Here is a 22,694-nt window from a genome sequence, read left to right as displayed (position 1 = left end):
TTCTTCCAGTGATTTGTGCCCCATGTTGTGTAGCCTACAAAAAGTTCAACACAATTCAACTTCGGCAGCTGGCGGCCGTATGCGTGAGGCGTCCACTTGTCCTCACTCTAACAGGGACACTTGCTGAACACAGACTGTTTATGCTGCTCCCTGATAAAAGAAAAATGTTTCTGCTGATACCTGTTCAGAAAAAAACAACAAAAAACAGATTTATATATGTTAACCTGTTGCTCAGGTGCCTGTTATGATGTTATGATTGTGGCTCTGAACTTGTTTTAATGAGCTAGATAAAAGGTAATGCCCTGGTAGTGGCAAACAGCTTTGGTTTTATATTTGACTACATTAATGTTTATTTTGAGATTTACAAGAAATATTTTATTGCTACTATGTAAAGGGAATACTGCTGGTAAAAACGCACCTTATTTGTTTAATGTTTTTGCAAACCACGTGTTATTGCACTTTTGTGTAAATAGCAGTAGATTTAAATAAAAAATGCGCAATACACTACTACATTATTAAATTTTGCACATAACTATATGATTAATCTTACGATAATTTTTTAAAATTCTAATATATCTATCTATCTATCTATCTATCTCTTCTATCTATCTATCTATCTATCTATCTATCTATCTATCTATTATATAGTTTTTTTCTGTTTTTGTTTATTTTTCTTTTTAAATAAAAAAACCCAGAACAAAACAGAAGGTTCTGAATTTGATGAAATCTTGTAGATATTCTGCAATATGTCTATAAGAGAATCATGGAGGATTATGTTCTTAATAACTGACATAAACATCTGATCCATATTGTTTGCATGAGCTTCGATGGATGACCTTGCATTAAACATGATTTGCGAATGTAGGCTAGACATACATGCCAAATTGAATCTGTAATTACATCTCAGCATAATACAGATTATCCAGGAATCGTTTTTTTATGTATCAGCAGGAAAGTAGCTGAAAACCAATTGTTTTCAAATGTTTCTGGTAACAATTTCCTGAATAACCTCTGGCTCTCACTGTCCAATTCTTATTCATGGGATGGTCCTGAGCAGGAGTGTGGAGACACGGAGTTACACATTACCAACGGCTCTGCTCGGCTCCCACACATTACAGTTAGCCATTGACCAGGCTGTCCAGTCCCATTGAGTCACCAAAATTCTAGCTTGTGTTTTTAAAATAAATGAATGCCACAAGTAGCTGTAAACAAAATGTCATAAGTCATAAGGAAAATGTCATATGGAAATTATTAATTTTTGCAGTGTTTATTTTAGTGTGGCATTTCCAAAATTGTAAGAAGTACAGGAGCTGCTGTTTTTCAGGCTGTGCAGTTGGTAGGATGGACATATTTTTGCATATTCTAAAAGAAAGTCTAAAAGTCTAAAAAAACAATTTTTAAAACTCACTCAGCAAGAAGCACTGCAATAAAAGTGGGACCTCTCTCTGCGTGTGTGGTCGTGTATGTGTGTGCTTGTGTAGGTATTTGTGTGTGGTGGCACCTAGGTGCTGTGTTATCTCACCATAGTTCAAGTTAGTGACATACCCTGAAGATGAGGTAGACCTCGAACTATAGACACCTTTATGGAACAAACTTGACTTCTTTTAGATGATGAGCCTTGGGTGTGTTTTAAGTGTTTTTTTTTAAGTAGCTCCTCATGTGTTTGTTTTTCCTCAGTTACTTTCAAAGTTCCAAGCTGAGTTCAAGGGTCCTACAGACTGTATTTCTTTCTATGCGTCACACATGCAAACACAAATGTTCTGGTGCGGTGGGCACTCCCTGCCCTTCTCTTACACCCTGGGTCGCTTCACACGAGCTCCCTACATTCTGCGATCCGGTGCCAAATGGACGAGGGAGGAAGCGCCTTTGATGTCCTGTCTGTTTGACTCCAAAATTTTACAGCTGACTTGTCAAAACTGTTGATTCACCATCACTTTTGCAGAAGAGGACCAGTTCTGAAATGGGTGTCACACAAGTACCAATGGCTTGCTGTTTAAACACAGAGCTCTATTACACAGCTATCTCTCATCACGCCATCCCCGGGAATGCAAAAGGCCTGTTTGAGATTCAAGGTTTTCTGTCGGTCTCTGCACTCTGGAGCACCTACATTGAAAGAGAAAGTGCTGCCCCCATTTGGTTAGAGGTCTTGAAGAAAATATGGTATAACTCTTGCCACACATTAAAGAATATTTAGATACCAGCCACGATGGAAAGAAGAGCTTCCGTCTAACCAAAAAGTGGGCACTGGAAAACACAAGAAGTGCTTCCACATGGGGTGACACTTATCAAGCCATCTTCAGGGCTTACTCCGCATTGTAGCTTTTGTCTACAAGTTATGAAGCATCTGTCAAATCTCGACAAGTCCATTAAGACTCTGTGTCGCCCTTCAGCAGTCATACCACATACAACGTCAGTCCAGTGGACACTCTCTGGGGCAGACATAAGTTAGACTGGAAGTGTTTTTATCCCCGCAGCAGCGGAGTTATCTGGCTTTTTTGAGCTATTGATGCTAAGCGCTGGACATTAATCTACTCTGCAAGGAAAGCTTTGAAGAAAGTGTCCGTTGAAGTGTCACAGATGGGGAATAAATTAAATTAATAAATACATGGTACACAGTTTGATATCTCTTATAGGCCAAGATGAAAGCAAACCAATTGAGTTCTATTCTACCTAATATGTTTTTCGGTGATAAACAGTCCGGCTGAGGGAATAATCCCATCAAGGAAGAGAGAGATTAAAAAAAAAGGGGGAAAAAAAGCATCAGATATATCACTCAGCGCAGACGGTTGGCACGGCTACCGTGAAGCATCCGTGTTATTATGGGATTGGTAATCTCGTTTCTTGGGTCTGAGTGGAAACGCAGACCTTTTTTGCGCCTCGTGGTTTTCCTTCTTGAATCAGGTGCAGACACAGAGACAGGAAGACAGACACAGCAGTCCTCTGATACTGAGAGACTCCATCTGCTTCAGAGGGCTCTGGTAACTTCGTGTCTTTCTTTTTTTCTGTGGAATTTCTGAGTAGCTTGATGTATTTGACACGTGTGTGACAGCCCTGGTTGTGTGCGATTGGGGTTGAGGCATCATGCTCGCTACCCCGGCTGCGTGCTTTTTTTTTTTTTCAGGATGGGCATGTATCTATTGGAGCCTTACACACACACACACACACACACACAGTATGAACGCGCACTTTTGTGCTTGTGTACACAGTAGTGGTTTGCACACTGTGACTAAAGTAAAGTAATGATCTTACTTATGTGCACACATGCGCACATCTACACTAGCTGGATGCCAGGATATGGATCTGTACAGACTCACAGCAGCACACAGATAAAAAACACACACAGATACGCACATAGATACACACAGATGCATACACATACAATACTAGCCCAGAGCCTCACCTTGATATCTTGAGCTTCTGTCATGAGTTAGAATTTGACACCAATGTGTGTCAAGTTGTCAATTTCTTCCAACAGCCTTTGAATGCAGTCTGGCCATGAATAGTGCATGTTGTTTTGTTTTTCCGATTCCAACTGTCTGCAAGTCTGTTTTTGTTTGTTCCAGAATAACTTGGAAGGCCTGTACACTCATGTGCATCCTTTAAGAAAACTTTCAGCAGGTGTTGTGTTGTTTAGCCTAAGGTAAGATTCAGCCCTGAAGGTAAATTCACCAAACTGCTTCAGATCTGATGCCCTCCCATTTCTTCCGCCTCCATTATCGGGATCTGTTTTCCTCCCTACTGTCTTTAATGCACACGCTTTCACCACTTGCCCTCTTTTTGATCCTGCCCCCTTTTGAGTCAGGACACACATCTTTTTATATCTGCACTTTAATGTTATTAACTGGACATTTTATTTCACTCTTAAAGTCAGGACATATTTTGGCAGCCGGTTTCCATATAGTGTGCCACATGAGGTCTTTGGCATTATTAGGGCAGAAGAAATCTGAGGCGCTTGTTGTAAATGTCTTGGAAATATACACAGGGTCAGTTCTCCTTAAACTATAACAACTGCTCGGTAGTTGATTCACAGGCCATTCATACAACACTTTTAAAGATGTAAAAAGACAGTGGCATGTCGGTGACATTTCTCTTTCCTGCGGAGACACCATGCAGAGGCCGTGTGTTGTGTGTGTGTGTGTGTGTGTGTGTGTGTGTACCTGTTCGGAATGAATGTGAGGTTCTTAACCCACATACACACACAGATACAACTCCTCCACCTACACATACTTACACAGGAGCACATAACGAAGGGGAAGAAGTGGCAGGGTTGGGAAATTTATGTGGGCATATAGTTTTTATTCCAGTTGCCATTGGATTTACAGGTCGGAATGGAATGCGTCCCAATGAAAAGTACTTTCATCCCTCCACTAGGTTGACACTTTTACTGGAGGAGCTATGTATGGCACTGGGCATCTTTTATAAGGTTGTGAAGAACCCCACGGCAGCCTTCACAAAATCATAAAACTGTGAGACGTCAATGAAAATGACTGGTTACCAGTTTTGAAAGCATCATTTGTTAAAATAAGCTAATTTATGAATTTGATCCTCAAATACCAGGTGATTCAGTTTGTGTGGTTTGACTTTAGATTAACAGTTTATTTTTGTTAGTCCCCGTTCTCCGGTATGTGACGTTTTTGTACACAGCACACTAAAGAAGTTGCCTATTTATTTCCAAAGATTTTATCTATTGTGAGGCAAGCAAGACGGTTGGGAATGTATTCAGGTCACCAAATGCTCCGTCCGTCCCTGCAAGGAAAAGCCTTGTATACAAGTCTTGTATCCAAAGACTGTGTTGTTATTGCTTGAAAATGAAGCGCCTCGGTGGATGTGGCATATGTAAGCCATACAGGGCCATAAGAGATTTGTGTTACAAAAGCTCCCTTTACAAAAAACCCCAACAGATTCTTATTCCAGTCATTTATATTTTGCCCGCCACACCATCTCTGCCTCCAAATTCCCCAAAGGTTATACACTAAATATATTTTAATAGAAAATAAAAGGCTGGGGTAATTGATAAGTTAGACACAAACATGTAAAAAAAAATACACTATAGCTACATGCAGAAGGTTCCTGCTTATCAGCCTATTTTACTGTGTTGTGTTCCACAGAGGCGGAGGCTACTGCAGGAGTTGGGAAACCAGAAGATCCCCTTTCTGGGACCTTCAAATCAGGGCTTTCAACAACTGGTGAGCCAGCCACACTTCTAATAATAATAATAATGAAAATGCTGCTTAGACTTCTACTTTAACGGGCCTACAGCAGCATTTGCCTACTCTAACCTGCTGCTACAGGCCTGCGCCGTGTAACGTTTTGCTAAAGATCTGAGAGAGAGACATGTTTTTTAGCAAATAAAATTATAATTCAGTTTTAGTGAGATTTGTTTGATCAGTTATGATAAGAATGTGTTGTGTTTTCAAGTGGGACTCCAGTTACTCCGGCCTGGTTCTGAGGAGATCCTGCTCGCTGCCCACTGAGCTCCATGGCCGGGTGCAGGCAGCTCTACTCACCCTGAGGAGGAAGGGCTGCCTCCTGAGGGATTTGGTCCGCGTCCGTGAGCGAGATGTATTCACTGCCGTGTCACGGGCACTGCTGGGTGAGCCGGGCCACACCTATCGCTACCTGGACACACGGCTCTTTGCCATCCCCTGGCACAGTGAGGACATTGAGGTCAAAGGACAAAACTGTTGTGACCCTGACTTTAGGGCTGCCTGCAAGGCATTGTGGGAGCTTAACACCTTCTTCTGCTCTGATGTGTCTCAGCTGAAGGAGGGAGACAGGCTCACGCAATGTGTGAAGGGGGGTGCAGAGGCCAAACAGATAGAAGAGGGGGACACAGAGTCTAAGCACAGTGAAGACTCCAAGAATAGTGAAGGAGGGGACTCGGAGTCCCGGCAAAGTGAGGAAGGAGACACAGAGTCCAAGCACAGTGAAGAGTGGGACATTGAATCAAAACACAGTGAAGAAGGCTGCTCTGGGTCAAAACAAGAAGGAGAATGGGAGACTGAGTCCAAACACAGCAGTGAGGAGGGAGAGTCCTCCCAGGTCAAACCATGTGTCGCAGCAGGGTCGGAACACAGTGAAGGAAAGTTCCCCGGCTGGGCGCCTAAGGTCATCAGTGGCACAGAGACTGAACCTGTCGGACCAGGGGCCCAGAAGAAACCTGTGGCCCAACTCAAGCACAGCTTGCCAGATTACCACATTGAGGACAAGGAAGAACAAGCAAGCGGTCAGGGCTGTTCCCAGCCGAGTCCTGTGCAGGTATACACTGGTCCGGTCAAGTTCAATGTCACTTTACTCAACTACATGGACCCAGCAGCTATGAGCCAACTCAAAGAGGAGCCCTACTATGGCATGGGGAAAATGGCGGTAGGGTGGCACCACGATGAGAACCTCATCAGCCATTCGCCAGTGGCTGTTTACAGCTATAGCTGTCACGATGACAAAGGTAAGGGTCAAAGATAAAATAGCTTAGTTGTCACGACTGCGCTAATTTAATAACAGTAGTTTGGATCTGTATATTTCACATTTTAGAACATTTTATTTAAATGTATTTTGTTTAATATATCATGCTCGTCTTTGGCAATTTGTTTCTGAAATTAAGATTCCATTTTCTCTTTCACCTCAATATCCCATCAACTTATCTGAGTTGCTTTGTGGTGGATCAGATGCAGCTAACCTTGTGTATTATGGCCCTACAGCAGCGCTGTAGCAGCTGTAGACACGGCCTCTGGTGAAGCAACCATCAGATCTATCTATGTGATAGTGTCAGGGCATTATCAAATGTCATCACTGGCTTGCTGCTGACAGCCTTATCGCAGACGTGCGTTGGGAGATCACAGACATTTGGATCTGAGCTCTTAACATGCGCTCAATGGCGCAGTCTAACAAACAGACCTTATCACACACACTGCATCTCATCTAAATCATTTCCCCAAGAAATGATCGATGTGCAATTATCTGATATGGAATAATGAGCCCCGCTTTGATAAGTGTTCCTAGACTGTACTGTATGGATAATACGATGTCTCCTAATTATGGAAAGTGCACTCTTTCAAGAGCTGATAGATTTTGCTGATCGAGTTGATAGAGAATCTCAGTGAGACAAGAACTTTGCTTTCTAGAGCGTGTGTGAACTATAAAAGGCAGTATCGCCATATCAAAAGTGTGTCTTCTTCTTTTCAGTGTCAAGTTTGCATGTATACAATATTATTCAAAATACATAATCTTTTTTCTTATTACAAAAAATAATACTCAACACTAATGATTAATGAAGCTCCTTTTTGTTTCTTTTTGTCCTTTTTGTCATTACTCTTTGCAACCCTAACTCTAACCCTTTAAAAAACAAAAAATCCTGTCTATGTCCCTTTATCAGCCACTCACCAGATCATTTCTTTCACCTTCCACAGGCTGGAAGGAGAGCAAAAAAACGATTTTCCACTGTGGAGATACAGGTGTATTTCAGCAAACATATACTTTAACTACACAGTCTGCATCTGTGTCTTGATATTGGAATTTTACAGAATCATACAGGTGCAATGCCAACTGCTCTGACATCCCAACACATTTTATAGCTGGGCTTTCTTCATTGGGGTTTCTTAAACAGAAACACCTGCTCCAGAGCTCTGCTTCAGTGATTTGTTCTAGGCCATTTCAACTTTGACCCTGTGAACACGGGCTTCAAACACTATGGCATAACACCTTGCCGTGCTTAGCAGCTGCATCTTTTCTGGTCCTGAATGACCCCACAGCTCCAGACTTTAGAGAGGAAAGTCTGATCAGAGCGCCATAGAGCTATATTCCAGTGGCTGGCTCTGAGGACTCCCAGAACCAGACTAATGATATTGTTTCTTTGAGGAATGTTGCACTTTTAACACATGTTCCCTGAGAAGAAAGAAACACGGCACGACACAATATCTTAGCTGTATAGAGAATATATGTTTTGCATGACACCTGCTTCCTTTGAGAGGCTTTTTTTTTCTCTTTGAGCAGCCTCACCTTATTTTTTTCTTCAGCCGGAGAAGTGTTCTGAGTGTTTTTCCCAGCTGCTCTGATCCAAAGGAATCTGCCACGACTGAGTGTTTTCCGGCGTGGAGGATGATCTTCCACCATTCCTGAGGCCTTGGGGAGTGCTGTCATTAGCTGGCTCTCAGAGCACAATGGCTGGAAATTAAGTTACTATTTATCCGTGCTGAGCAAAGGAAAAGGCAGCTGTGGGGCAGAGAGGCCCAGAAAGAGTTTAGTATTGATTTTGCTGAAGGGTGTTGGCCAGCCGAGCCAAATCTTGTTTTCTTAGCGTGCTGTGTAAGAATGGAAGGAGAGAGAAGAAATGGGGAGGAAGTTACAGTGAATAGGTTCAGAAACAGGAATATCGTAGGACACCTACTGTCCAATAACACACTCACTAAACAACATCAAGTGCTTTTATCCAACTATTTCCTCTTACACAGCATAATGATCCTGTGCTAACAGCCAATATGATCACACTTATCACTTATCATCTTTGCTCTGCTGTTAAGTGATTCTTACTTTCTAGAGACAAAGGCTAACATTTTAAATGCATTATTTGGCTGGTGTGGATTTAATCATTGCACTCCTTACTATTTCAAATGGTCACCCTTTATTTTATTTATTTTTTGGGCTGATAAATTGTCACTGCAATGGTGTTACAGCACTGCATTATGCAGATATCACTTGTATTGTGAGAAAGTGGATACAATTAATATTGTGTTTAAAAGTCCATTATTATATAGTGATAAAACAAGTTTTTCTATAAAAATGTGAGGAATTTAAGTTTAAGCGTATTGCACTTTTACTCTCAGTTTAAGTCACGCTGGGTGAAACTGTCAAACCAAAAGCCTTAAATATGAATAACAATGTAAAATGCAGATGTCACAGTGAGATGGGCTGTGTGTGACTGACAGGTGAGAGCAGCGAGGGAAGCAGCGGTGAGAAGGCATGCTGGAGGATTGGGCTCAAGGTGGCCTGGGACATCCACACACCTGGCCTGATGTTGCCACTGGAGTCGGGGGACTGCTATTACATGAGAGGTACTAAATCTTCTCTATAAACACACACGCACAGACATACACACATGCACATGTAAACATATTGCTCACACTACTCGGCCACATTCACAAGCATGTCTGACTTTGGAGGAAGGAACACTTTTATTACCCTGTGTTTTAGTGTTTCATGTACTTTGTCCCAAATGACCCATACCAGCAGGATGCACTTCACTCTCACTCTCATGCTCTGTTCTCTCTGCAGGAGAAATGGAGCTGAGGCGTGTGTGTGCGTGTATGTGTGTGTGAGCAGGGTTACTTGGCCTCAACACGGGGCTCTAAGGTTCCATGAAATTGTGTGCATTAGAGAGGTTAAGAAAACCAAATGTTATTTTTTGAAGTCCTGTGACCCAGTACTGACTATGTCTCTATGGAGAGGACAGACAGCGAGCCGCAGGGGTGTAAATCATAGCTTAATGCTTTTGGCAGCAGCAGGCACCTCCACCCTCCTCTTTTCGGCACCATGGGCCCTTCCAAGCTTTCTCGTATTTTCTGAGTGTGAGGACATTTATCCATATCACAGCAGAAGCTTGTGCTCAGATGAACAAGAAGTTAGGGCCCCTGGTTGGATGAATGGGAGATTTATCATTTTTTAAGAGCACTCTGCTTTCAGAGTTATATATATGGATAGACATACAGTACAGTCAGTCCTCACTTCATCTGATCAATGAATTACTTTTGACAGACGCTTACCCGCCAACCTAATATTTCAACCGATATTTATCTAGAAATCAATATATCAAATACATTGTCTTTTACTTCCTTCATCTAGTCTGTTAGCTACCTGCATATGTGATTATATATATATATATATCTGATCTAGTGATTAGAGAGACTTACTTGTGATTAAACGATCACTGTTCTGATCCCTCCAACAGCAAATACATCAAATACATATATCCATGTAGTGTACAACCACATGTGCTGTCAGTGTTTTTTATGAAGATACTGAACCCCTACCTGTGTACTCTGCATAAATGTCAAAATCATAAATACACTGCTAAGATTTACACCAGCTTTAAGCTGAGAGCAGAGTTTGAAGTCAGGGGGATGTAACTGATGTGATTTACAGGCCTTTACCAAATACAGGAGATACGCTGAGTTTTAGCCCAAGAGCCCACAAGGCCCATTGTACCAACTACAAAACATACAACCAAGCAACAACACGTACATTTCCTCAAGAAGAGGAATTACACAATGCCCCTTATTTCACTGCATTGTACAGTGATATCTCTACAAGTTAATTCAGCATCTCCTCTGGTAGGGCATGATATGTGAAGTTGTGCAGGTGATTTATGGTACAAAGGCAGAATCTCAGCCAAAACAGTCGAGAGTTGGTCCACTTTTTTTTAGCATAGACATATCATAGGTGCACAAGCACATGGACTGTCAAGATGCTCTACAGGTAACAGGACCTGGTGCCTACCAAGGCATACAACATCAAACGCTGTGTTGTAAGTGATTGCATTCTGGAGTAAATTAGCATGACTACAGCGTGTCAAGTGAAAAAAATAGTTTTGTTACCATCGGGAAAATTTTTCTTGTCCAATCTTGTTTTTACTATCTGTGTTTTGATAAACATTTCTACTGAGTTTTTTCAAGGTTGTAACTAGTTACTAGAGTCAGCAGTGACAAGGTTGTCAGCCACTAGATAATAATTAGGCCGTTGCTTTAGTTATCAGGATGTTTGCGGGTTGTTAATAAGAATTCGCTATGCATAGTGACAGCAGGGGGGCTGTTATATATGAGACAAAATTAAAATATTAGAATTTGTTTGAAGGCATCCAAAAAGTTGAAAACATTCATATACCATCTAACACATCTGTCTAACTGAATATTAGACTACCTATCTGCTGTAGTTAGATTGTCAAATCAAATAGGCCGTTAACAAGTGTTAGGTAAGGAATAGGAAGGTTTTAATGAATTCCTTAAGTTGACTCTTTGAAACTGCTGTGTTTTCATCTGAGAGCAGCGATGTCTGTACCTAATATTCAGCTTGACAGAGCTTGAAGCCGACCTCCTTTAGCTGGATAAGATTTACAATAGAACAGTCAGTTTCAGGCCAGCCATGATAATAGAGTGATGGGCTGTTGTGCAGACCATTCTAATGGGACTTGACTGTCGCGGATCAGTGGGGATTTATGCTCCACTTGGTGAGTACGCCCTTGAGAGGCCAACTGCTGCACAACGATAGCAGCTCACACAGTCCTCGGCTGTCGCTTTGTCGGTCTACCTGAATTAAATACTTGGCACAAAGCATGAACATATGCATGCACCTTTAATTTGCACAACTGCCATAAAATACACACTCATACACACGTGCAAAGAAGGCAGTCCTCTGCTTATTGGCTATCTCAAGCACACGACTGTATACACAGACGGAGCAGCCACCACTAAACCATGTGTTAAAATATATTGTACCAGTGTTTTAGTGACATACACCATATGATAGATAGTTTTGCGGTATTAAAAGAAAACTACAATAGTGTATAACCACAGACACCGTAATGTCTTTTCAGCACCATTTGTCGCCGCCTGGCCCTTTTGAACTGCTAATGTCTGAGCTGCTGGAGGCAAATTGAATCACCATCATTTCCACCCAAATGGAATTTCAGTGGTTAAAAAAGAACAATGCAAGTCTTGACACCGGGCCTGTTCAATAATCAGATTTCCAGCTCCCAATGCACAGGGGGACTGGAGAAAAGAGTTGACCCAATATATTTAAAAGCCTGCTTCCTGGAAAAGGAGGACAAGTGGCAGCAGGCGCAGGGGTTGAAAGAAAGATAAATATTTATTACAGTTATCGAGTTTGCCTCTACTCCCTCCTGATCCCACTGACGCATCAGACGCGCCAAGAAAAGAGCAGATTGATGGAGATAATTTGTTATTGGATATAAACAGTTTTAAAGACGCAGAGTAATTCTGCCCAGAGACCTAATCCTTCACAATCTCATCAGGGTGAAGAAAACACCGGCAAGTTGTTTTGTTTGTCACCATTTTTTTTTCTCCCACCAAACAATAATATCTTGCTCCCAAAGCATTTGGCTGTTTGACTTTCAAATCACAGGCATTAGCCAGTGTACTCTTGCTCAAGGCAGTTGTAAATATGCACATGTGCTGTGAATGACAGCTCTGTCATGGCTAAATTAATTATTGGTATGAGGCAAATAATGGCAGAGCTGAGAAACATCTATACACACAAAGAAACACATGGAGGGATACACAGGAAACAGCAGTAAGGCCTCTTTGTAAAGCTTCTGTGATATTGGACAAATGTTTGTTGGTATGGCTCTTCCATCTTGACAGATTGAGCGCGATCTGGTTTTGTTTGGTAATTAAAATTATAGTACAATGCTGCTCATTCTATTTGATTCGGTGCTGGACCAAGCGCAATCTGTCTGAGCGTACAAGATGATTTAGTTGTCGTGTTCCTCCACGCCCTGCTTTTCATCTGTTTTTCGATTGTAATCAGTTCTTTTGTTTTCATGGTCTGTTTTTTTTCTTTTTCAAAAAATTTATTAAAACCACATGATCAAAATTTGAAATCATACCTCTTCTTCTATTTTACGGCGCTTTTGTGCTCTACATTGTTTCAGTAAATAGTTATTTCTGATGGATGAATAATCTTTGCTGTTCTCTTGTTTACTCTTCTTAGCTGCTTTGTTGATGATTGCTGGTGGAATTGTTAGCATATTCTGTTTCTCTTCCCTGTATTTACCAGATGACCTGAACAGTACCCACCAGCACTGTGTCCTAGCTGGAGACACTGCACGCTTCAGCTCCACACACAGAGTGGCAGAGGTGAGAATCCACAGGCATAAAAGGGCCTACAGTCCCCTTTTGCTTTCAGTAAGATTGTGTAATATGGAAAACGATATTGAGTGTGGTGACACAATTCAAAGTAGTATAATCAAAATAAATAATGTATCCAATAAAACTAAAGCATTCATTGATCACTGAGTTAAAAGAAATATATATATTTATTTGAAAAAAGTAAATAAATTTGTTTTAATCAAAATAAAGCTGCAGAGTATGTTCAAAATCAAACATACGGGCATAACATACGTTATATGTAGATACAAAATTTTTTTGATTAAAAAGTGGATCATGACAATTCAAGTAAAATTTAAGGGTTAATTATCAAGACCTCATCTATCTGGAGGTTATATTTCAGAAGCTTTATGCAAAACCTAAAACTTAAGTTTTATATTGTCTTTTGACTCACAGGGCTTAACTGAACCCTGCATAGCAGTTGTGTGTTTAACAGTGGATCTTCCCTACCAGTGTTCTAGTGGGACCCTGACCTACATCCAGTCGCAGTGCCAAGAGGCCCTGTCCAACCTCCACACTGACCCAGAGACAGGCTCCCACAGCCTGCTCGCCCTGCTGCCGACAACGCTACAGCGCTGTGAGGAGATTCACAATGAGGTGTGTGTTCACATGCATGTGCATGCGCGTGTGTGTACACATTAGTTATATAGTTACATTAGTATTTGTGTGTGTTTTGCATTGTTGCGCACATATTTATCTGTTCTTTTCGTATGATTTCATGTGGGTGCGTAACTGTTAACATTTCTTTGTATTTGCAGTTTAATCTGTGTAGGCATTAACTTTTAACCTGAAGAAACCTGTTGTTTCCTTTATTAACATGTATGCAGCAGACCTGAATCACACAGCATTTGGAAATATTTGAAGTTTGTTTTGGCCTGCGAGGAGTACCAGATGACTAAGCTTTGCCACACTGGACAACAGAATGTTTGCCAATAAAGTTTAGACAATAGCACGCCAGTCTTTGAAAGTTTAAATATATTTTTCTGTCATGAACCTGCCCGACACTATTTGAATTGTTTTGATGCTGCAGTCCTCGCCCATCTGGTACTTTAAGGAGGTTAAAAATGCCTAAGAACAATCTGCAGATATGACAGAATTTCATCAGGAAAGGATCACAGAAGATATTAGAAAACTGTCATGTAATATCGAAAATTTAGTCATATGAATAAAGTAGATAAATATTTAACAATTGAATGAATTTATTTGAACAAACTTCTGCAATTGTGCTTTTGTGCATATGTAAAGATTTACATATATATGCATATATAATGCAGTACAGATATTTTCTCTGGGTGATCTTTAGGACTGTGGCCTAGTCAACAGTTTTGATATAATGTCAGCACCATCCTATGTAGGGAATGCTGTGTTACCAAGCCAAAGTGTGAATCAGGATACTGTTTAATTCTGGTTTGATATGCCCTTTCCATTTTCTTGGCATCATGGGATTTATAGACCATCCTGGCAGTCCTCTGATAAAAATCTGTAAACGGCAGAATGCGAACTTGCCAGCTTGCCACATTCTACTTACCTGGTTGTTTAATGCCTCCAATATGAAATGCAGGTTGTTCTCATTTGTCCTGGCCTGTGATGGATCGTAAGTCAATCGCCTCGCCATATGTTATCTAAAGATGGAGTCATGCCCCGCTCCCCTCCATAACCCCTTTTCAGACACAACACAACAGTGATGCTGGCTTGGGGTATTGAGGGGTAGAGCAGGGTCAAAAAAGAGAAACGTGACGGGCCGTCTGCGGAGCCACCAGCCGCCTGTGCTAGCATGCCGCAGGCCAACAGTTAATATAGCGCTTCACCTCTCCCCCTTTACACCCCTGGGCTCAAAGCGCACATCCTAGCCGACGCAAGCACCCAGGCCCCTCAGCGGGAGCCATGACAGATGAGTCTGACGTAAGGTTGTTTAAAGGTTGTAGACAATATTAATTATTCAGCACTGCAAAACAATAGGGCTGTCTGTGTGTGGAGGTGCACTGAGCTAGTTGAGCTAGCAACACCTGCTAGTTTGCTGCACAGCGCCACAGGATTACCAAGCGTAGGCCCCTACCAGTAGGGCAAGGCAGGTTTATTTAGGAAAACAGGATGCTTTTTATGAAAGAGCAGGGTGTGTGTGTGTGTGTGTGGATGTGTGCATGTGTGAATGTTTAAGTAATGGGAGGGGGGGCTCTCAGGGGCTCAAAACTACCCTACCTGGCACTCACAATGATCGATGTGGCCATTTGTTTGGAGTTGCCCACGAGAGCAGAACACCCACTTAAATGATGTATTGTTGGTGGAGTTATTTATGATGGCGGCCCTCTTTGGCACTTGGCGGGTGCACATTGCGCAGGTCGTGTTTGACATGGACGACCGAGGAGCGAACAAGCCTGAGACACACAGGCAGCCTGACCTGAGCAGTGCCTTATGGGCCTTTCCTCAAAAAGTGCTAAACAGCAAGCTAGCACAGGCTGACGTGCCACGGAGATTGTGCAATGTGGTGCAACAGGGGGGAGACGAGGTTGACACTTGTCAGAAGACGTGGGCGGGTCTGACGATGATGAAGCAGAACGTCTGCCATCTGAGTATGAGTGTTCGGGGATGGGGCGGGATGTCGAGTTGAAGTAGGGGTTGATGGGAGACAGAGACAGAAATGAAGAAAACTGAAGTTCCCACCTGTTTGTAAAGCGCAGTCCCTCTCACTGTCTCTTTTTAATCTTACCTCCTGTCTTAGGTGGCGGGGGGGTAGTATAACATAGCATTGCCACACAGCTCCCGTGTGCATGTTTGGCTTTGAAATGCTAATCCCAGATGCAAACGTCTTGTCTCATTTAAAACCACTGTGTCACTTCCCAGGTGGGTGTGTGACAGAGTGCCCTGAGGGACCCCATCTAATGATGCTAGTCCCCCCACAGTAAATATTGAAGGGAGGGACAAGGTATTCCCACATGTTCTGGCAGACAGAAAACTGTGTGGAAGCAGGTGTGTGTGACCTTCCAACGTCCTGTTTCCAGGCCAAAATATCTCCCTGGGCTCTTAGGTCTTTGCTTGGCTTTGAAACGCCTTTCCTGAGGGGCTTGTGGGGGCAGTATCATTGTAATCTTATAAATAAACTTCTGAAAACATATTGTTGCCAGCGGACCTGTGTAGTATATACTTTGAACTTGTTAGTCTTGATGTATTTACCAGTTTTATTACCATTTAACACTTTATGTGAGACATTTCTATTGTTCATTTTAAGGGTTTATTTATTGTTTTTTTAGTCTCAGAAAGTACTTATTTTTTGAAAAATGCTGCACAGATACAGATCACAGTGGATAACATGTTCTAAAAGTGAATGTGTCTTCTGATTGCTGTTGTTTTTTGAAGATTTGATTCATTTAACTGTAATTTAACGATATAAGTCACATTAACATGAAGTAGCTCTTCTCCAGTGGCAGATAAGAAAGGAAGACCAATTTTAGCTACATTTGTGGCCAGAGAAAGAAAAAAACCGAACACAGACTAATTTATTGAAATAGCTAGAAATGGAAATGTATCCAATAATCTGTGTATGTACAGTATAACCCAGCTTGTGTATGACCTCCGTGGCAAATGTGTGATGAGCGTAAATAGCGTGCTTGGTTGCTCAGAGAAAGCCAAGGGTACCAGTTCTCCTGGCTAATGTGTGAGAAGGCGGGGAAAGGTAAACAGAGAACGGCAGAGTGGGATCGATCCCACTCTCATCAGCTACAACCTTAGGGCCCTGGCCTGGAAATTGATTGGACCCGCTCAGGGAATACCGCGAAGGTGTGGAAGCGTACCTCATTAAATGGGAAAAAGGGGGCTACTTGGCTTTAACACCAGAGTTGCCACGGTGGGCGGCCGGTCGAGTAATGTGGGGCTAATGTTTAGTTAGTGTGTCCATCACCTGGAGAGATGACAGCGACTGCCGCAGGGGAGCCACTAGCTCCCCTCTTGCTCCCCCACGCTGTCTATGAGAAAAACTAGCCCTAACAACCACTCTCTCTTTTGCACACACTTTCGATCTGTCTGCCTGGATAGGTGGCATTTAGTCAGAGTTCTCCTCTTGGTAACTCTCAGCTGGGTGGCCAGACTCCAAATGCCACACGGCCAGTACTCCTCAGTAGCTTTAGATGGCCTTCTTTGTGGCTGCCACTGGCCTGCGCAGTGGGGGACAGGCAGCCATGTCAGCTCAAAGTGGAGACACAGGTTGGTTTCTTCTCACTAAAGGACAGGCAGACAATCAGAGGGATGGAAGGAGGGACTGACAGAGAGAAAAGGACGTCCGATATCGGCGCTTGGCGGCTTTGTTGTGTGTTTGAGCTGTAGTGATCGAAGGGGAGTGGATTTGGAGAGTGTTGAAGGGACCATAAAGGATGACATTTCTTTGAAGGGTGGGTTGTATGGAGTGACTGAGAGGCTGCTGAGCTGTGCCACTGGCTGTGTATTCTCCCTGACATGCCCCAGTCCTTGCATGTCATCCCTGCTGTGATCAGAGCCTTTTGGGAAGCGAATGGCAGAATGATTCTGTGCACAGCCTCTACCCAAGGCAGACCTTACTCTAGTTGTTTGTGCAAATAATTCTTGCCCTTTGTTTTAACTTTCTTGGGGTGCTGGACGGTAGGTCACTTGCTTCATAATACACAGCAATGACCACTTGAAAACTTTTGCAACAATTGCAGCAGAACGTTTCCAGATCAATGTTCTTAATTTTCCATGACACTTTTCTAAGCAAGAGTGAGTTTGAGTTCAAAACTACACTATATTTTATATTTTTTTAATTCTTTTTATTTATTTTTGAACACGATCTCTTTAGAAAAACATTTTTCCAAAGTGACACCCAAATACCTTCAAACCTCAAACCCATGCTGCTAAGTGCTACTTACCCCAAGGGTCAGGTTATGTTTGATTAGAACTAGTTTGTAAGATGTGTTGGCCGACAACATCGGAAATCAAAAAGTGTTTATAGTTGTTTGAAACGGCCATGCTCGAAGGCAGGGTGAAAAGGCTGGTGTCATAAAGAGTGTGTGTGCATGATACGCCATTTCATAAAAAAAAAAAAAAATAGAATACCAGTAAACAAAATAGTTTTCAGAAAAGGAACAATAGTTCTTTCAGTCCCATTTGATGTGAGACTCCATTGCATACAACCACTTTTTGTGTTATACAATTGTCTGCGTCAAAATGAAATGGAGCGTGTATTGTTTTGGCTGGATGATGCTTTGTAGGACGTTTTAGGGGAGGGCAACTCACAGCGTCTCGCATTTACGTTGGCGGCAATTGGGGCAATCTTTGACATACACACTCGCATTGGCAAGTGTATGCACAGACGTTAACAAAGCCCAAAGTCACTCACACACTTATGTAGACGGATCCATGCAAGAGCGTGAACACATCTGCTACACACACAGGTACATACACACAAACATGCAGACAGAAAAGCACACTTAGAAATAGATAGGCTACACCTGGCTACATGAAGCATCCTTGCGAGGATTAAATCAGCACTTCAAAAGAGCACGAAACAAAAACACTCCCAGTGGAGGAGAGGGGAGCGGCTCGGCAGTCGAGACTGTCATCTCCAGACGGAGCAAGGGAATGGGAGAGGAGGGGATGGAGGGAGGAGAACGAAGAGAGGAGGAAGAGGGTGGAGTTTTCAGGTGTGCTGACTGGAAGGTGTGTGTGTGTGTGTGTGTGAATAGGCATATGCATATTTGTGTGTGAATGCACTGTGTGTCTGTTTGTCTGGGTCTTCGTGTTTGGTAAGGGTGTAATTGTAGCGATGACCAATATTTGTATTTTACTACTTTTTCACGCATGTATTTTATAAAATATGTCTTTACTGTGTTGTTCCTTTAAGAGACCTCATAAAAATAATTGAATGTATTTTGAATTAATTTTATGACATAACAAATATGCAACAATTCAAAGCAATGACTATTAACAATAATTTTCCAAATATGACATTTTAAAATATTTTTGAAAGCAGTTTTTATAACATTTATAAAATGTATCACAATTTTGATAACGGAAAGAAATTTACATGGACCAAAAAAGGCTAAAACTGTATATTTAAGTATGACAGTGAAGACTGAAATATTTCATTAAAAAACAAGATATTTACCAGCTGAAAAGTCAGACAGCTAAATTAAGCTAAATGACATTGCTAAATTAAAAAATGTGATGTTGTTTAAGGAGAGAAAGGAGGGTGTGCGTATTCAGATTTAGATTGCATTCTAAAGTTATAGTTCTTTAATTTGACAGTGTTTCAGTGTTGTGTAACAGTGTAACCTATAATTTAATAATTTACAGTTTCCTCTACATTAAATAAAATACTGTGCTGTAATGTCAAATGTTTTTTGCTGAGGAGCAGTGTCGGTGTAAGAAAAAAAAAATGTTTGTGTGTGTGCATCTGCAGGTGGAGTTTGAGTGGCTGCGGCAGTACTGGTTTCAGGGCCAGCGCTACGCCCGCTTCTGCAGCTGGTGGACCAGACCGATGGAGCAGCTGGAGAAGAATTGGAGGCTCATGGAGACGATGGTAAGGCTGCTCAGACGCGCTGCTGCCGGTCACGTGGCAGCCTCACTGTCTTGTTTCTCAGCCTGCGTCGTGTACTGAAGTCAGTGTCACTCATATACTATACTAACTCTTCAGTCGCTAAATTACATGTATTTCTTTAGTAGGAAACTATGTTTTGTTTCTTCACAAGTTCAGGTTTACGGACACACCATCCTCAGACCTAGGTTTTACAATGACATCGTTCCTGTTTAAGAAAATAGATGAATACAAAAACATAAGTCTAAATAGCTTTTTTGAAAATCTAGAAAACCACATGTATTGTAAATAAAAATGAAAAAAAATATAAACAAAAAATAGGTACATTTTGCCCAAATAATATTGAAAGTGAATACTACTACCAAATTTTTTGGGACTAGTGTTGTTACTCATTTAGTAATAGTGGTTTTATCTATCTAAGTGCTCAACATGCCTCCGCTTGTGATTCTTATGCAGACTACATAAGTGATCAACTGGCTAATAATGCTTCTCACAATGGAGGGTGTGTTTAAAGTTACATGATGGATCGTCTAACCACGATGCATTATAAAGGATGTGTCATGTGTTAAGTGTAGCTTCACTGAAGTTTTATTAGAGAGGAACGTGGCTGCACAGCTATTAGTTAGACACCACTGTAAAGGAATCACATTTAGTAATGTCAGGCTCATAATTAAGTCACCTTAGTCACAGCTCTGCACTGTACACATGTGCCGCAGAGACACACACAGACACAGCCCTGTAGATATACAACTCACAAACTCACACAGATACAGGCTTGGTCTCTCTTTCTCTCCCTTCCCGCAGGTTCTATGCAGTCCCTCGCTCATAGCTAGATTTCAAAGAGTGTGTGTGTGTTTGTGTGTTGGTGTGTGTGTTTAACACCCAGACACCAGAAGCAGCAGGGGGCACTCTTGTATCACTGTAGCAGCAGCGGAGGGAGCGAAAGAGCTGTGCTCCTCTTTTCCTCTCCGCTCCCTCTCTCCCTCGCTCTCTTTCTCTCTCTGTGCATCTCTTTATGTCTCTCACCCACTCCTGCTGTCTCTGGGAGCTCTCTGTCTCTGTCAGTGTCGAGCGCTGAGCAGTAATCACATCTAATGCTCAGGCGGGGATAAAGACAGGGGCTGGAGGAGAACAGCACTGCTGCTGCCGACGCTGCTCGGCTGTAGTCATGGTCTCTCTCTCTCCTCCTCTCTCTCACTTAGTCGAACAGCCTGGCAGAGGGTGGGTGGGTGACGGGGTTAGTAGACAGGGGCTAAACTCATCTGGAGCTCCACCTCCGGGCCCAGATGAAGTGTGCGATTTGGACCTGTATTTAGAAAAGGGCATCAGTGAAATGTGAGGTCTTTCTCTCTCTCTGCTGCTGTGTCTCTGTCTCTCTGTAATGGGCAAGCAAACCATATCCACTGTGTGTGTGTCTCACATGCGGTTGTGTTTGTGTCATGCAGTAGAAACTTTACAGCATCATACTTTACACAATGCAGCAAATGAAATGTGAGCCACTTTTTATTTAAAAGAAAGTGAAGTCAATAAAAGAAGATTTTTGAAAATGAGGATATATTCATATTTTTTGGAAAATAAAATTAGATGTAGAATTTTTATATTTATATCTCAAATGACTGATGTGTATTTATAACAGCTAAATTAAATTTACTCACATTCTGTCAAATTACTCGAAAGCAAGTATATCTTCTGCAGAAATGCATACTGAACCTTCGCACAAATAAACAATGGTGGATGCATAAATGTAATCACTCGCTATTGTGATGAAAGACAACATTATTGCTCTCGCAAGCAATATTTACATACATACATCGACCTCTGATATGCTGATGAAAGGCACTTTATAGATGTGACTTATAGATTTTCCTTTTTGATAGCTGTGGCTTTTCTGCAGTTAGATTAAAACGCATTTCTCTAAATTACTCTGAGTTATTTAAATTATGTGGGTTCCCCCCCATGATTCCTTTATTGCATATATTTTACGTTTTGAAGCTGGCAATTGACAGTATAGTGTAATTTTGTGAAATACAAGTGACCTACTGTGTGCAGATGCTGTTTGCCATTTATTTATTTAGATTTTTCTGTTCCTGCCTGCAGAGTATATTTTAGTACAGCATTATTTTTTGTCAAATTTGATATCACCATGGGTATTTTAAAATAACAAATATATGTCTCTTTAAATAGGGTTTATAAATTGACACTGTTGTTTTATACACTGCGCTGTGGCAATAAAACAGCCTATTGTTTTATCCTGCTAAAATAGCAATACAAACAGCCAGCCTTCCTCTCTTTATTGTCATATTTAGCACACAGTGTTGTGGGATGCGCCGGGCTATGTATGCGTTTGTTAGTCCGTATGAAGAATATTGCAATATGGGGGGACTAGCTCCTGTTTATGGATACTGTCGCTCCCTGGGGCTCCCTCTCTGCTCCTCAGCCTGTTGTCATGCAAATGCTCATCCTTCCATTTGAATGACATTCTGATAAAATACATAAATAAATAAATAAAGAATCGACACAAAACAAGTCCACTTGCTCGCTCGCCTCTTTTTGGTACCTCATGAATTCATGTGGCTTCTTGATAGAAACAAAGAGATGTGCTGCTGAATAAACTTCAAGTGTAGTTATGTGTATTTTAATGTACAGCAAAAAGTGTAGTGTGTCTGTGTGTGTGTCTGTGGTGGTGGGGGGGTTAGTGTATATAAGGTAAAGGTTGTTTCTGGAGGGTGGAAAAAGGAGATTAACTTAAAGGTTTTACATTCCCCTGTGATCCAAGGTGCTAAAGTCCGTTTAGACCTGCCTCGCTCGCAGCTGCATGTTCCCTCAGGACTCTATCATGGCTATCATACAATTGTGACATTTCCTTAAACTAGCAACAATGAATAGCTTCCGCCTGACTGACAATAGAAAGAGAGTCTTGGCTTTATGCAGAATATTTTAAATACCAGTGTGGTATTTTTTTATCTTTCCTCTTTTCACCGTGGGGGAGAAGCGACAGCGACGAGCCCGTGAGCACATCTCCCCTTTTTTCTCCTGTCCTGTGTGTATGTGTTTGTGTGAGTGTGTGTACCATTGATGTTAATGTATGCACTTGGCATGACTTTAATTGATTTAGCAGCTCTGCTTGCACAGTACAGTTTTTTCCCTAATTTGTCACTTTCCTGACTTCTGTGGCTGCTCATCTCACAACTTCAAAAGCCACGGTGGATGCAAAGAGATTTATTTCAATGCCCCCCCCCCCCCCCCCCCCCCCCCCCCCC

The 22,694-nt window shown here is 41.9% G+C and overlaps 1 protein-coding gene across 2 annotated transcripts in view; it reads left to right on the top strand.

Moving 5' to 3' along the window:
• Window positions 1-22,694, top strand: part of fto (FTO alpha-ketoglutarate dependent dioxygenase) — a 115,063-nt gene that overhangs the window by 15,919 nt on the left and 76,450 nt on the right. For both annotated transcript variants that reach the window (XR_006822196.1, XM_046032836.1), the window contains exons 2-7: window positions 5,109-5,186; window positions 5,419-6,445; window positions 8,922-9,047; window positions 12,784-12,863; window positions 13,347-13,490; window positions 19,300-19,419. Coding sequence is in view for 1 of the 2 variants with exons in the window: in XM_046032836.1 (XP_045888792.1) it covers window positions 5,109-5,186; window positions 5,419-6,445; window positions 8,922-9,047; window positions 12,784-12,863; window positions 13,347-13,490; window positions 19,300-19,419 (1,575 nt within the window). In the remaining variant the exon portion in view is untranslated. The remainder of the gene's footprint in view (window positions 1-5,108; window positions 5,187-5,418; window positions 6,446-8,921; window positions 9,048-12,783; window positions 12,864-13,346; window positions 13,491-19,299; window positions 19,420-22,694) is intronic.

This window comes from Micropterus dolomieu, linkage group LG20 (genome assembly GCF_021292245.1).
Source record: "Micropterus dolomieu isolate WLL.071019.BEF.003 ecotype Adirondacks linkage group LG20, ASM2129224v1, whole genome shotgun sequence".
Taxonomy (NCBI): Eukaryota; Metazoa; Chordata; class Actinopteri; order Centrarchiformes; family Centrarchidae; genus Micropterus; species Micropterus dolomieu.
This window is presented reverse-complemented; position numbering and strand designations above follow the sequence as displayed.